The sequence below is a fragment of the Oncorhynchus mykiss genome, chromosome 3 (genome assembly GCF_057628025.1).
Source record: "Oncorhynchus mykiss isolate SJ-2025 chromosome 3, ASM5762802v1, whole genome shotgun sequence".
NCBI lineage: Eukaryota > Metazoa > Chordata > Actinopteri > Salmoniformes > Salmonidae > Oncorhynchus > Oncorhynchus mykiss.
In genome coordinates, this window is record NC_143024.1 from 4330036 (window position 1) to 4346084 (window position 16049).

The 16049-nt window shown below is 47.8% G+C and overlaps 2 protein-coding genes across 2 annotated transcripts; one reads left to right on the forward strand and one right to left on the reverse strand.

Annotated features, from left to right (window-relative positions):
• Positions 1 to 1263: 1263 nt before the first annotated feature.
• On the reverse strand, positions 1264 to 10920 carry LOC149984270 (F-box only protein 43-like). The gene is made up of 6 exons (XM_090219467.1): positions 10738 to 10920; positions 8540 to 9612; positions 7724 to 8221; positions 5587 to 5689; positions 4504 to 4692; positions 1264 to 1793 (listed from the first exon to the last, which is right to left on the reverse strand). The coding sequence occupies exons 2-6, from the start codon at positions 9544 to 9546 to the stop codon at positions 1545 to 1547; spliced, it is 2046 nt and encodes a 681-aa protein (XP_090075593.1). The 5' UTR covers positions 9547 to 9612; positions 10738 to 10920; the 3' UTR covers positions 1264 to 1544.
• A 53-nt stretch (positions 10921 to 10973) lies between these two features.
• On the forward strand, positions 10974 to 16039 carry LOC110514530 (large ribosomal subunit protein eL30). Its single transcript, XM_090219472.1, has 4 exons — positions 10974 to 11171; positions 12737 to 12882; positions 15666 to 15796; positions 15926 to 16039. Exons 1-4 carry the CDS (start codon positions 11151 to 11153, stop codon positions 15976 to 15978), a joined length of 351 nt encoding a protein of 116 aa, XP_090075598.1. The 5' UTR covers positions 10974 to 11150; the 3' UTR covers positions 15979 to 16039.
• Positions 16040 to 16049: the final 10 nt, after the last annotated feature.

Genomic DNA, 16049 nt, shown 5'->3' on the forward strand with positions numbered 1-16049 from the left:
ACCAAATCTTTTTAGTTTCCTGAGGGGGAATAGGTTTTGTGCCCTCTTCACGACTGTCTTACTGTGTTTGGACCATTCTAGTTTTTTTGTGATGTGGACACCTAGGAACTTGAAGCTCTCAACCTGCTCCACTGCAGCCCCGTCGATGAGAATGGGGGCGTGGCTCGGCCCTCCTTTTCCTGTAGTCCACAATCATCTCCTTTGTCTTGATTACTTTGAGGGATAGGTTGTTATTCTGGCACCACATGGCCAGGTCTCTGACCTCCTCCCTATAGGTTGTCTCGTCGTTGTCGGTGATCAGGCCTACCACCGTTGTGTCGTTGGAAAACTTAATGGTGTTGGAGTCGTCCCTGGCCGTGCGGTCATGGGTGAACAGGGAGTACAGGAGGGGACTAAGTACACACCCCTGAGGGGCTCCAGTGTTGAGGATCAGCGTGTCAGACGTGTTGTTGCCTACCCTTACCACCTGGGGGCGGCCCGTCAGGAAGTCCAGGATCCAGTTGCAGAGGGAGGTGTTTAGTCCCCGGGTCCTTAGCTCAGTGATGAGCTTTGAGGGTATTATGGTGTTGAATGCTGAGCTGCAGTCAATAAACAGCATTGTCACATATAGGTGGTCCTCTTGTCCAGATGGGAAAGGGCAGTGTGGAGTACAATAGAGATTGCATCATCTGTGGATCTGTTGGGGCGGTATGTTAATTGAAGTGGGTCTAGGGTGTCTGGGATGATGCTGTTGATGTGAGCCATGACCAGCCTTTCAAAGCACTTCATGGCTACAGACGTGTTATGGGTTCTGTAGTAATTTAGGCAGGTTGCCTTTGTGTTTTGGGGCACAGAGACTACAGTGGCCTGCTTGAAACATGTTGGTATTACAGACTCAATCAGGGACATGTTGAAAATGTCAGCGAAGACACCTGCCAGTTGGTCAGCACATGCCCGGAGCACACGTCCTGGTAATCCATCTGGCCCCGCAGCCTTGTGAATGTTGACCTGTTTAAAAAGGTCTTACTCACGTCGGGCTACGGAGAGCGTGATCACACAGTCGTCCGGAACAGCTGATGCTCTCATGCATGCCTCAGTGTTGCTTGCCTCGAAGCCGAGCATAGGAAGTGATTTAGCTCGTCTGATTTAGGCTCGTGTCACTGGGCAGCTCGCGGCTGGGCCTCCCTTTGTGGTCCGCAAGCCCTGCCACACAAGACGAGCGTCGGCGCCGGTGTCGTACGATTTGTCCCTGTTCACATGCCTATGAGACAACGGCAAATAAAATATGTAAAAAGTACAACTTTATTAAAATAAATGTAGACAATGTACAGAAACATTCATATAAAAACCATGGAAATTCAGTTGAGAAGCGAAAACAACATTCTGGTAACATCGATGGAGGAGCCCAGCATTCTGCAGCCATTTCATCTCTGATTGATTCTCATCTCCGACCCATAATTAAAAACATATCCAAGCTAAACACATTTTATAAAAAGAGGGGACAGGAAGTACAAATAATTGCAAAACAACGAAACATAAAAAATTAATTTAAAAAAAAAACACATTCACAATCTCCTGACATTGCGTTTGCTCCGAGCGCTCCCGGGAAGAACGTCCATCTTGCTACGTCTCTTGGCCGACAGGCTGGCGCATTCTCTGGATCCGTGGAAGGCACAAAGGCAGCCGGTACAGAACCGGAATCCACAGTCAACGCTGCTACACACGGCCTCCATCTTCACCGGGTGACACCGAGCAGGGTGCCGGCACCGAGGGCAGGGCTTCAGACATTCGTCGGTGAAGAGGGTTTTGGCCACCTAGGAGGACGGAAAACACAATATAAAAACAGAGATTAGAGCGAGTGTCCTAACAGAGCTAGTGTCCTAACAGAGCTAGTGTCCTAACAGAGCTAGTGTCCTTGTCTACAGGGAGGGATCCACAATCTAACAGAGCTAGTGTCCTTGTCTACAGGGAAGGATCCACAACCTAACAGAGCGAGTGTCCTAACAGAGCGAGTGTCCTAACAGAGCTAGTGTCCTAACAGAGCTAGTGTCCTTGTCTACAGGGAGGGATCCACAATCTAACAGAGCTAGTGTCCTTGTCTACAGGGAAGGATCCACAACCTAACAGAGCGAGTGTCCTAACAGAGCTAGTGTCCTAACAGAGCTAGTGTCCTAACAGAGCTAGTGTCCTTGTCTACAGGGAGGGATCCACTACCTAACAGAGCTAGTGTCCTTGTCTACAGGAAGGGATCCACAACCTAACAGAGCTAGTGTCCTTGTCTACAGGGAAGGATCCACAACCTAACAGAGCTAGTGTCCTTGTCTACAGGAAGGGATCCACAACCTAACAGAGCTAGTGTCCTTGTCTACAGGGAAGGATCCACAACCTAACAGAGCTAATGTCCTTGTCTACAGGGAAGGATCCACAACCTAACAGAGCTAGTGTCCTTGTCTACAGGGAAGGATCCACAACCTAACAGAGCTAGTGTCCTTGTCTACAGGGAAGGATCCACAACCTAACAGAGCTAATGTCCTTGTCTACAGGGAAGGATCCACAACCTAACAGAGCTAGTGTCCTTGTCTACAGGGAAGGATCCACAACCTAACAGAGCTAGTGTCCTTGTCTACAGGGAAGGATCCACAACCTAACAGAGCTAGTGTCCTTGTCTACAGGGAGGGATCCACTACAACAGAGCTAGTGTCCTTGTCTACAGGGAAGGATCCACTACAACAGACCGAGTGTCCTTGTCTACAGGGAAGGATCCACTATAACAGAGCTAGTGTCCTTGTCTACAGGGAAGGATCCACTACAACAGAGCTAGTGTCCTTGTCTACAGGGAAGGATCCACAACCTAACAGAGCTAATGTCCTTGTCTACAGGGAAGGATCCACAACCTAACAGAGCTAGTGTCCTTGTCTACAGGGAAGGATCCACAACCTAACAGAGCTAGTGTCCTTGTCTACAGGGAAGGATCCACAACCTAACAGAGCTAGTGTCCTTGTCTACAGGGAAGGATCCACAACCTAACAGAGCTAGTGTCCTTGTCTACAGGGAAGGATCCACTACAACAGAGCTAGTGTCCTTGTCTACAGGGAAGGATCCACAACCTAACAGAGCTAGTGTCCTTGTCTACAGGGAGGGATCCACTACAACAGAGCTAGTGTCCTTGTCTACAGGGAGGGATCCACTACAACAGACCGAGTGTCCTTGTCTACAGGGAAGGATCCACAACCTAACAGAGCTAGTGTCCTTGTCTACAGGGAAGGATCCACAACCTAACAGAGCTAGTGTCCTTGTCTACAGGGAAGGATCCACACTACAACAGAGCTAGTGTCCTTGTCTACAGGGAAGGATCCACAACCTAACAGAGCGAGTGTCCTTGTCTACAAGGAAGGATCCACAACCTAACAGAGCTAGTGTCCTTGTCTACAGGGAAGGATCCACAACCTAACAGAGCTAGTGTCCTTGTCTACAGGGAGGGATCCACTACAACAGAGCTAGTGTCCTTGTCTACAGGGAGGGATCCACTACAACAGACCGAGTGTCCTTGTCTACAGGGAAGGATCCACTACAACAGAGCTAGTGTCCTTGTCTACAGGGAAGGATCCACTACAACAGAGCTAGTGTCCTTGTCTACAGGGAAGGATCCACAACCTAACAGAGCTAGTGTCCTTGTCTACAGGGAAGGATCCACACTACAACAGAGCTAGTGTCCTTGTCTACAGGGAAGGATCCACAACCTAACAGAGCGAGTGTCCTTGTCTACAAGGAAGGATCCACAACCTAACAGAGCTAGTGTCCTTGTCTACAGGGAAGGATCCACAACCTAACAGAGCTAGTGTCCTTGTCTACAGGGAAGGATCCACTACAACAGACCGAGTGTCCTTGTCTACAGGGAAGGATCCACTACAACAGAGCTAGTGTCCTTGTCTACAGGGAAGGATCCACTACAACAGAGCTAGTGTCCTTGTCTACAGGGAAGGATCCACAACCTAACAGAGCTAGTGTCCTTGTCTACAGGGAAGGATCCACACTACAACAGAGCTAGTGTCCTTGTCTCCATGGAGGGATCCACTACAACAGAGCTAGTGTCCTTGTCTACAGGGAGGGATCCACTACAACAGAGCTAGTGTCCTTGTCTACAGGGAGGGATCCACTACAACAGAGCTAGTGTCCTTGTCTACAGGGAGGGATCCACTACAACAGAGCTAGTGTCCTTGTCTACAGGGAGGGATCCACTACAACAGAGCTAGTGTCCTTGTCTACAGGGAGGGATCCACTACAACAGAGCTAGTGTCCTTGTCTACAGGGAGGGATCCACTACAACAGAGCTAGTGTCCTTGTCTACAGGGAAGGATCCACATTTGGCTGACTTGATAAACGAGGCATCATTAAAATAGCGACGTTAGTTGGATGTGTGTTTCGAATGCTGTTTTAATTCATCGCGGCCATAAACTAAATGTCTTATTTTTTATTAAATATACCTGAAACGTAGGGCCACATAACATGACACAGGGGACTCACCTGTATGAACAGGTCCTGTTTGCTGGCGGAGTTGTGCTGGACGGGGGTTGAAGTGCCCGTTCCTGACTGGGGGGTACCACGGATGCTGGTACTGGGGGTCCTGGACTGGGCCTGGACTGACTTCAGGACAGACCGGCTCGGCAGGGTCAACCTGGTCTCTGCATCAGGGACATGGACTGCACTGCCAAGCTGCACACACACACACACACACACACACTGTGTTGGTGAAAGTAGCCCTGTATTAAATATAAATATATAGAACATTGACTGGAGCTGTATTCATAAAGAGGCTCAGTAGGACCCTAGACCCTACTGGCAACATGGACCTGATCCTAGACCCTACTGGCAACATGGACCTGATCCTAGACCCTACTGGCAACATGGACCTGATCCTAGACCCTACTGGCAACATGGACCTGATCCTAGACCCTACTGGCAACATGGACCTGATCCTAGACCCTACTGGCAACATGGACCTGATCCTAGACCCTACTGGCAACACGGACCTGATCCTAGACCCTACTGGCAACATGGACCTGATCCTAGACCCTACTGGCAACATGGACCTGATCCTAGACCCTACTGGCAACATGGACCTGATCCTAGACCCTACTGGCTAAGACGACACGGACCTGATCCTAGACCCTACACGGACCTGATCATAGACCCTAATGACGAAGACTACATGGACTTGATCCTAGATCATAATGAATAAGACTACATGGACAGATGGGACCTGATCCTAATGAATAAGACTACATAGACAGATGGGACCTGATCCTAGATCCTACTGACTACATGGACAGATGGGACCTGACCCTAGATCATAATGAATATGACTACATTAAACTGATCCTTGATCATAATGAATATGACTACACGGAGAGATGGGACCTGATCCTAGATCATGATGAATAAGACTCATGGACCTGATCCTAGATCATAATGAATAAGACTACATGGACAGACGGGACCTGATCCTAGATCAGCACTCCTACTGAGACACTAATAATAGTGGCCCCAGACTAAAGTGCTTTTCTAGATCAATGCTGAAACACGGTTACAGGAGACAACCTCACCCACCTCCAGAGAGGCCTTGACGTCCATCAGGTAGTGTCTCCTCCTGCGGCTGGACATCTTGTTCTGAACTATGATCTCATCCCAGCTCCGGGACACCTGACCGACCCTGTAGACCAGGAGAACGCAACACACGCAACAATGTCATGACAATGACGTGGTAATAGAATGTTCTAGCAAGCGTTTTGATTACACATGTGTGTTTACACACACACACACACACACACACACATTTCAGAAAGTATTCATATAGCCCTGGGCTTATTCCACATGTTTCGTTGTGTTTACAGCCCTGAATTCAAAATGGTATTGTTTCTCACCCATTTTCACACAATACCCCTCAACAAAATGACAAAGTTATATCAATGATGTTGCTCTTGCTGCGGGCGATTCCCTGATCCACCTCTACGCAGACGACACCATTCTATATACTTCCGGCCTGTCCTTGGACACTGTGCTATCTAACCTCCAAACGAGCTTCAATGCCATACAACACTCCTTCCGTGGCCTCCACCTGCTCTTAAACGCTAGTAAAAAAACAAATGCATGCTTTTCAACCGTTCGCTGCCTGCACCCGCACGCCCGAATAGCATCACCACCCTGGATAGTTCCGACCTTGAATATGTGGACACCTATAAGTACCTAGGTGTCTGGCTAGACTGTAAACTCTCCTTCCAGACTCATATCAAACATCTCCAATCTAAAATCAAATTTAGAGTCGGCTTTCTATTCCGCAACAAAGCCTCCTTCACTCACGCCGCCAAACTTACCCTAGTAAAACTGACTATCCTACCGATCCTCGACTTCGATGTCATCTACAAAATAGCTTCCAACACTCTACTCAGCAAACTGGATGCAGTCTATCACAGTGCCATCCGTTTTGTTACTGAAGCACCTTATACCACCCACCACTGCGACTTGTATGCTCTAGTCGGCTGGCCCTCGCTACATATTCGTCACTAGACCCACTGGCTCCAGGTCATCTACAAGTCCATGCTAGGTAAAGCTCCGCCTTATCTCAGTTCACTGGTCACGATGGCAACACCCACCCGTAGCACGCGCTCCAGCAGGTGTATCTCACTGATCATCCCTAAAGCCAACACCTCATTTGGCCGCCTTTCCTTCCACTTCTCTGCTGCCTGCGACTGGAACGAATTGCAAAAATCGCTGAAGTTGGAGACTTTTATCTCCCTCACCAACTTCAAACATCTGCTATCTGAGCAGCTAACCGATCGCTGCAGCTGTACATAGTCCATCGGTAAATAGCCCACCCATTTTTACCTACCTCATCCCCATACTGTTTTTATTTATTTATTTTTCTGCTCTTTTGCACACCAATATCTCTACCTGTACATGACCATCTGATCATTTATCACTCCAGTGTTAATCTGCATAATTGTAATTATTCGCCTACCTCCTCATGCCTTTTGCACACATTGTATATAGACTCCCCCTTTGTTTTCTACTGTGTTATTGACTTGTTAATTGTTTACTCCATGTGTAACTCTGTGGTGTTGTCTGTTCACACTGCTATGCCTTATCTTGGCCAGGTCGCAGTTGCAAATGAGAACTTGTTCTCAACTAGCCTACCTGGTTAAATAAAGGTCAAAAATAAAATAAAATAAATAAAAAAGTTGAAAACATGTTTTGAATCCGTCATTTTTATCAAAATGAAATACAGAAATCTTATTTAGATAAGTATTCAGAGCCCTTTGTTACGACACTCCAAAATGGGCTCGGGTGCATCCCGATTTCCTTCGATCATCCGCGAGGTGTCGCTACAACCCGATTGGAGTCCACCTGTATCCAATTCAACAGTTTGGACATTGATTTTAGAGAGAGAAACACACCCGTCTATATGAGGGTCCCAGAGTTGACAGGTTATATCAGAGTTGACAGGTTATATCTGAACTACCCGGACTCTGTCTAGAGCTGGCCGTCCGACCAAAATTCTCAATAAATTTGCTACAATTTCTATTTAAAAAAAAAAACATGTTTTCACTGTCATTTCGGTGTATTGTAAGGGAACAAAAACATTCATTTTATCCATGTTTTTTTTAAATTCAGGCTGTAAACACAACAAAATGTGGAATAAGTGAAAGGGTATGAGTCTTTTCTGGAGATACTGTATTAAAATCCTCACCTATAGACATCTTCAGAGGACAGCCGATTGAGAATCTTAGCCAGGATGTGTCTGAGGTTCTTCCTCTTCAGCTCGGTAAAGATGTCTACCTTCCCCAGGCCGATCTTCCTGCCGATCAGCCCAGCCAGGGGCATGGTGGTCCTGGAGGCCTCCTTCTCAGAGACCCTCAGCAGTTCCTCCAGACTGGTGCGCTCCAGCAACATCCTGGATGTCCTCTGGGACAGGGCCCGGACCATCTGCAGGGCCGGCGTGAAGGACAGGTCCTCTAGCTTAGCGGTGGTTGTTGTTGTTGTTTTCGGCGGCGTCACATCCGGGAAGACGTCACTGTCGTCATCCTCCTTGAAGATGCTGCGCTCCAGATGTTCCTGGGATACGAGGTTCTTCTTCTCTCTGCGATGAGTTCTGTGGCCTGCCAGGTTCCTCACGTCCCGGTCCCCCTCAGACTGGGAACCCCCCTCTCGGAGAGTGGAGAGGCGACGCTGGCGCTCCAGTCTGGACCTGATGATCAGAATTTTTGATGATCATAAACGACTTCACAAAAAAAAAAAATGGAAGCAAGCAACAAACTGAATTACACCAAGTACAACTAAAATTATTAAATATGACAATTATTAGCTACAAAAACACCATAAACATACAACACTAAAAACGTTCTACAGCAATGTTTCTCAACTCAACTTTCTCAAACCCCCCCCCCCCCCCCCCCCCCCCCAAAACAGCACACATTTGTATATACTGTTGAGGGTACTCAAGGATTGTCGATGAGAAACACTGTTCTAGGGCGTTCAATGGAAGTCAAAAAGCCATCTAGCCTACCTCCTCTTCATCGTCTCAGCCAGCCTGCTGGGGGTCTCCTTGCACCTGGAGCTACCCGACGACAACAGCAGCAGCTCCTGGAAGGAACCATCATTGTCTACCGCCGAGTCCTGAGATTTATCCAGAGCCAAGGAGCTGAAGCCGCTGTCCTCAGACACAGAGCGGTTGTAGTGTTTACGAGTAGGGGTGGAGGAAGGGGTGTCAAAGTGGTATTTAGGAGCAGGGGTGCTCAGGACACTCAGGCTGTCCGAGAGGTTAGCCGCTACGTCGTTGTTGACCGGAGTCTGGAAGTCGTCTCTGGCCGAGGGCGTTAATCTGCTATAGCGCGGGGTCTCCGGCATCTCCGTGGTAAGGAGGTCTGAGGGACCGACGCTCTCTTCCAGGTCTGCATCTGAGAGCGACGTAGCCCAGGCCTTTCTCTCAAAGAGAGTGACGTTGGCCATGTTGCATTTGCCATCTTCGAGTGTCGAGGTTTTTACGAGAGAGAAGAGGAGGCGCAGTTTCCTGCCGGACAGAAGCACGTCTTCTGGTTTTAAAGAGCTTGAAGCCAAAGCACCCGGCGAGTCAAAGTCCTCAGTTGAGCCGTGTTCGGTTCTCCCGTTGGATGGCGAGTCAGTCCCTGTCGTGCGCAGCGTTTCTGTATCGTCTGCAGTTTTAGACACGAGGAGACGTCTTCTCAGCAACGGCTCTCTCCTGGATACTTTAGGCGTTTCGCACCAGCCGTTCTTCAACGGCTGCTCCTTCAGGAAGTCTTTCCGTGGACTTCTGACGGCCGCTTGTCGTCTGTTCTTTCTGGGTGACAGAGGTTCGCATTTCCGTGAAACGTTCTCTTTAGGCGTTTCGTGATAACCGTCATCAGAAGATAAACACTTCGAGAGGTCAAAATCCTCTCCGCTCTCAATCTTAGAGCTGTAGCCGCTGTCCAGGTATCCGCTGTCATGACAAGCTCCATATTGCGGGTCTTTGAGGTTGTGGAAATTGACATCTGGTCTGAGACAGTGCTCCATACTCCCTTTCAGATGTAGAAACACAGATATTTCACCGGGTTGACGGGTCTGGCGTTTCAAACTGATCTGTGAGAAGACAATTAGAAAAACAATGCAGTTAGACAAAAAGGGTTACGTCACTTTTGTTGTAAACTAGCTAACTAGCTAACGTTAGCTTTAAGTTAATTCATGTAGCTAGCTAGTTAGCTCAAATTAAACAAACATGTAAACTGTACTTAATTTTGGTAAATACAAATATATCTAGATATATATAATATATCTATTTTTTTTTATAAAATTAAAAAGTGGTCAATAGTTAACAGGTTATGAGAGTAGTTACTTTTAACCTTCCAAGTGGATAAAACAAACAGCCAGAAGCTAACTAGCAGTCGACGACAGTGACAACAACTCCGTAGTTGCTATGCTGTCGATAAACGGCATTTAAATCCCGTCGTTTTGGGGGTTTTAAACTGTTCCGGCTGGATATCTCCATGGCTCCCAGTCGCCCGCTCAAAACTGCACTGCGACCGCCAAAAAAACCCTCGACTGAGGCCGGGGACACTGGCTCCTTCTCTCTCCCTAGAGACCCATTAGCCCGCTGGCTAGTTGGCTGACTGACTGGCTGGCTGGTTGGCTGACTAGCTGAAAGGCTAGCTGACTGGTTGGCTAGCTGACTGGCTAGCTGAAAGGCTGGCTAGCTGACTGCTTGGCTAGCTGAAAGGCTGGCTAGCTGACTGGCTAGCTGAAAGGCTGGCTAGCTGACTGGCTAGCTGAAAGGCTGGCTAGCTGGCTGGCTAGCTGACTGCTTGGCTAGCTGAAAGGCTGGCTAGCTGACTGCTTGGCTAGCTGACTGGCTGGCTGACTGGCTGGCTGACTGCTTGGCTGGCTGGCTGACTGGCTGGCTGACTGGCTAGCTGAAAGGCTAGCTGACTGGCTGGCTGGCTGGCTGGCTGAAAGGCTGGCTGGCTGGCTGGCGTCAAAAACAAAAATGTTAAAAAGCAGTTGCAATTTCAGAATGTGATTGCAATGTAGAGTCCATTGTTGTATTATTAATAGTTAGCTTTGCTTGTTAAACAATTGGATTACTAGCTTAAAGTTAATATACTAAATGTTAGCAACTCACCTTGAAATACATACTAAAATGTAATGCATATATATACAAGCCTGAGACAGACGTTAACGTTACGTAGAAAACTAGTTAACGTTACTTACCTAGTTATTGTTTCAGAAAGAAAGTTAATCCGTTTCGAAGTGTTGTTTACTAAACTTCTAGCCAAAAGGCAAAATGTCGGACATTGCAAAGAGATGTATCGTGTTGTACCCGTACACAGACGACAGTCTCCTCGTCCTCCTAATGAACTGTGTGTGTTTAGGACTGAGATGTTTTCAAATCTGGTGCAAGTCTCACTCCACATCTCGCTCCACTTCTCGCGATGCTATGTTTTCCCAAACACACGCACTGTAGTCTGGGAGGTAATTCTCCTTCTTTCATTCAACTACCGGACGGTGTAGATTGCTGTGCGTTTAGCGAAACTCTCCGGTTGATGTCAACACAAGATTGTAATCACTCATTCTTGCATGTTATACCCTCGTTTAGGTGGGCTAGTAACATCTAAACTGAAGACATGGTGGCCACTAAGAAAACTGTGAGTTTGAGATTGGAAAAATCGTTCATTTATTATAGAAATGTTTGCGCACATCCTTAAACTTAATCGGTGATGGGTAAATGTTAATTTATCCCAGTGTTGAGTGACCAAGCAGGGTCCGCTTTCGGGTTAGCGAAGGAACTTTAGGCTTACGAGTGTCTACGATGCGTCTTTCCTAGGTCGCTAGATGTAACATGCGTTTCCCGAAACACCACGACAACGTTCGGTAGGTGCGTCGTTGCGGCATGTGTAATAAAGGCAGCGTTCATTCTCGGGTAAGCGTTCTCCGTTCAAATACATTGGACCTAATAGTCAAATGAAACCCCATTGACATTAACATTAAATTGACTTAGATATCAGGGAAATATCTAGGCCTGTCTAGCATATACCGTATTCACTTTAATGCAGTCATCGCGGTTCTCATTTTAAGCATATTTTCTAACCTTGTTTGTAACAATTAAAGACATTGGCATCTGTGTATTTGTAGTCAACTTCGTTGTGAAGTTATCGGCGGTCACACAGAGACAGATCCACATCTGGATTCTGTGTTTAGCGAGATCTTCTGTGTATAAAGTGACGCAGTAGGGGGGAAAAACGCAGGCAACGACGCACTTAGCTTTTTCTACGAGTGGTCTGTGGCAGTCGATAAATAACTTGCGTTTAAGTACAACTTTAGTACTGCTGGTTTTAGGGAAACGGCTCGGAGGTTTTTAACATTGCTCATACAAAGGTTCTAACGATGAACTTCGTCGTAAGATGCTTTTGTGAAACCGGGCCCTCGCCTGGTCTATATTGACATGCCATGATGCATGTGTAACCGATGTGAAATGGCTAGCTAGTTAGCGGTGGTGCGCGCTAATAAGCGTTTCAATCAGTGACGTCACTCGCTTTGAGACCTTGAAGTAGTTGTTCCCCTTGAGCTACAAGGGCCGCGGCTTTTGTGGCGCGATGGGTAACGATGCTTCGCGAGTGACTGTGGTTGATGTGTGCAGAGGATCCCTGGTTGGGGCGAGGAGAGGGACGGAAGCTAGACTGTTACACATGGACTGCCTTGTGTTCTGTCATAAAACAAATAATAAGTGAACCTTTTTATTTAACTAAGTAAATTAAGAACAAATTCTTATTTACAATGATGGCCTACCCTGGACGAAGTTGGGACAACTGTGTGTCGCCCTATGGGACTCCCAATCACAGCAGGTTGTGATACAGCCTGGAATCGAACCAGGGTCTGTATTGACAGTGTTGATGCAGTGTCTTAAGACCGCTGAACCAGGGTCTGTAGTGACGCCTCTAGCACTGAGATGCAGTGTCTCAGACCGCTGAACCAGGGTCTGTAGTGACACCTCTAGCACTGAGATGCAGTGTCTCAGACCTCTGAACCAGGGTCTGTAGTGACGCCTCTAGCACTGAGATGCAGTGCCTCAGACCGCTGAACCAGGGTCTGTAGTGACGCCTCTACCACTGAGATGCAGTGCCTTAGACCGCTGCGCCACTCGGGAGCCTATTTATGCAGTCGTGGGCTAAACTTTCCGACAGTTGGTCTCTAAATCAGTTTCTCTCCCCAGAAAAAGTCCCTGGAGTCCATCAACTCTCGTCTTCAGCTGGTGATGAAGAGTGGTAAATACGTACTGGGCTACAAACAGACTCAGAGGATGATCCGCCAGGGCAAAGCCAAGCTGGTCATCCTGGCCAACAACACACCTGCTCTCAGGTAACTACACTGATCCAAAAATATAAACGCAACATGTGAAGTGTTAGTCTCATGACATGAACTGAAATAAGACCTCTCAGATATGTTCCATACGCGCAAAAAAGCTTTTTCATATTGAGTTCACAATTAGTTTTTTTAAAAACCCTGTTCTGAGCATTTTTGCCTTTGCTAAAAATAATCTATTCACCGGACAGATGTGGCATATCAAGAAGCTGATTAAACAACAACATTGGGGCGGCAGGGTAGCCTAGTGGTTAGAGTGTAGAGGCGGCAGGGTAGCCTAGTGGTTAGAGTGTAGAGGCGGCAGGGTAGCCTAGTGGTTAGAGTGTAGAGGAGGCAGGGTAGTCTAGTGGTTAGTGTAGAGGAGGCAGGGTAGACTAGTGGTTAGAGTGTAGAGGCGGCAGGGTAGCCTAGTGGTTAGAGTGTAGAGGCGGCAGGGTAGCCTAGTGGTTAGAGTGTAGAGGAGGCAGGGTAGCCTAGTGGTTAGAGTGTAGAGGAGGCAGGGTAGCCTAGTGGTTAGAGTGTAGAGGCGGCAGGGTAGCCTAGTGGTTAGAGTGTAGAGGCGGCAGGGTAGCCTAGTGGTTAGAGTGTAGAGGCGGCAGGGTAGCCTAGTGGTTAGAGTGTAGAGGCGGCAGGGTAGCCTAGTGGTTAGAGTGTAGAGGAGGCAGGGTAGCCTAGTGGTTAGAGTGTAGAGGCGGCAGGGTAGCCTAGTGGTTAGAGTGTAGAGGCGGCAGGGTAGCCTAGTGGTTAGAGTGTAGAGGAGGCAGGGTAGTCTAGTGGTTAGTGTAGAGGAGGCAGGGTAGACTAGTGGTTAGAGTGTAGAGGCGGCAGGGTAGCCTAGTGGTTAGAGTGTAGAGGCGGCAGGGTAGCCTAGTGGTTAGAGTGTAGAGGCGGCAGGGTAGCCTAGTGGTTAGAGTGTAGAGGCGGCAGGGTAGCCTAGTGGTTAGAGTGTAGAGGCGGCAGGGTAGCCTAGTGGTTAGAGTGTAGAGGAGGCAGGGTAGCCTAGTGGTTAGAGTGTAGAGGCGGCAGGGTAGCCTAGTGGTTAGAGTGTAGAGGCGGCAGGGTAGCCTAGTGGTTAGAGTGTAGAGGAGGCAGGGTAGCCTAGTGCTCGTTGTCCTCACCTCACCAGGGTCTTGACCTGAATGCAGTTTGGCGTCGTAACCCGACTTCAGTGGGTAAATGGTCACCTTCAGTGGCCAATGACGCGCTGAAGAAGTGCTCTCTAAATGGATGAATCCCCGGTTCCAACTGTACCCGGTGCGTTTGGCGTTGTTGTGTGGTCAAGCGGTTTGCTGACGTCAACGTTGTGAACAGAGTGCCCCGTGGTGGAGGTGGGGTTATAGCATGGGGCAGGCATAAGCTACGGACAACAAACACGATGGCGATTTGAATACACAGGGATGTAGATGATGAGATCCCGAGGCCCCATTGTTTCAGCACGACGATGAATGGGCCCCATGTCGCAAGAAATCTGTACACAGTTCCCGGAAGGCTGGTAATGTCCCGTTCTTCCATGGCCTGCGTACGCTCCTCCACTCTGGATCGCCATGTAGGACTGTGTTCCAGTTCCCGCCGATATCCAGCAACTTCAACACAGCCATTTGAATTAGAGTGGGGACAACATTCCACAGGCCACAATCAACAGCCTGATTTAACTCTTATGTGAAGGAGATGTGTCACGCTGCATGAGGTAAATGGTTTGTCACATCAGATACGGCGGACTGGTTTTCTGATCCACGCCCTTACCTTTTTTTTTTTTTTGGATAAGGTGTCTGTGACCAACAGATTCATATCTCTGTGTTCACAGTTGTGTGAAATCTATTGATTAGGGCCTGATGAATTTATTTCAATTGACTGATTTATTTGAAATCAGGTGTGCTACTACTTGGCTGGAGCAGAAGCCTCTTTCCCTCAGGGAAGATTACGCAGTCCTGCTCAGCACTGATATTGAACTACAGTGAACCCACCCTAAAAGTGACTGGGCTCAGCACTGATATTGAACTAAAGTGAACCCACCCTAAAAGTGACTGGGCTCAGCACTGATATTGAACTAAAGTGAACCCACCCTAAAAGTGACTGGGCTCAGCACTGATATTGAACTACAGTGAACCCACCCTAAAAGTGACTGGGCTCAGCACTGATATTGAACTACAGTGAACCCACCCTAAAAGTGACTGGGCTCAGCACTGATATTGAACTAAAGTGAACCCACCCTAAAAGTGACTGGGCTCAGCACTGATATTGAACTAAAGTGAACCCACCCTAAAAGTGACTGGGCTCAGCACTGATATTGAACTACAGTGAACCCACCCTAAAAGTGACTGGGCTCAGCACTGATATTGAACTACAGTGAACCCACCCTAAAAGTGACTGGGCTCAGCACTGATATTGAACTACAGTGAACCCACCCTAAAAGTGACTGGGCTCAGCACTGATATTGAACTAAAGTGAACCCACCCTAAAAGTGACTGGGCTCAGCACTGATATTGAACTAAAGTGAACCCACCCTAAAAGTGACTGGGCGCAGCACTGATATTGAACTAAAGTGAACCCACCCTAAAAGTGACTGGGCTCAGCACTGATATTGAACTAAAGTGAACCCACCCTAAAAGTGACTGGGCTCAGCACTGATATTGAACTAAAGTGAATCCACCCTAAAAGTGACTGGGCTCAGCACTGATATTGAACTAAAGTGAACCCACCCTAAAAGTGACTGGGCTCAGCACTGATATTGAACTAAAGTGAACCCACCCTAAAAGTGATTTGAACTCTTCTCCCGGTAGGAAATCAGAGATTGAGTACTATGCGATGCTGGCTAAGACTGGGGTCCACCACTACAGTGGGAACAACATAGAGCTTGGCACGGCCTGTGGAAAGTACTTCAGAGTCTGTACCCTGGCCATCATTGACCCTGGTGAGTTTTAAAAAAATGTGACAACGTTGTCACGTGTGTGTGTGTGTGTATGTGTGTGTGTGTAAACTGTTATTCTCTCACTACTGGTTTCTAGAATGTAACTTGTCATTATTTTCTAATCATCCACAGGGGACTCAGACATCATCAGGAGTATGCCTGATCAGCCACAGGGGGAGAAGTAGTCTGGTCACTGCTGTTTCTCTGTAGATGTATTTTGGTATAAATAAATCGACTTCAAGATGACCCAGTTGTT

What these genes read in the sequence shown, in the direction of transcription:
- LOC110514530 (XM_090219472.1), top strand. Translation starts at nt 11,151, where the DNA reads ATGGTGGCCACTAAGAAAACT. An exon ending in TGGTGGCCACTAAGAAAACT is followed by an intron (nt 11,172 to 12,736) that starts GTGAGTTTGAGA and finishes TTCTCTCCCCAG; the next exon opens with AAAAAGTCCCTGGAGTCCAT. An exon ending in AACAACACACCTGCTCTCAG is followed by an intron (nt 12,883 to 15,665) that starts GTAACTACACTG and finishes TTCTCCCGGTAG; the next exon opens with GAAATCAGAGATTGAGTACT.
- LOC149984270 (XM_090219467.1), bottom strand. Translation starts at nt 9,546, where the DNA reads ATGGAGCACTGTCTCAGACCAGATGTCAATTTCCACAACCTCAAAGAC. An exon ending in GCTGAGACGATGAAGAGGAG is followed by an intron (nt 8,222 to 8,539) that starts GTAGGCTAGATG and finishes TCTGATCATCAG; the next exon opens with GTCCAGACTGGAGCGCCAGC. An exon ending in ACGTCAAGGCCTCTCTGGAG is followed by an intron (nt 4,693 to 5,586) that starts GTGGGTGAGGTT and finishes GTGTGTGTGCAG; the next exon opens with CTTGGCAGTGCAGTCCATGT.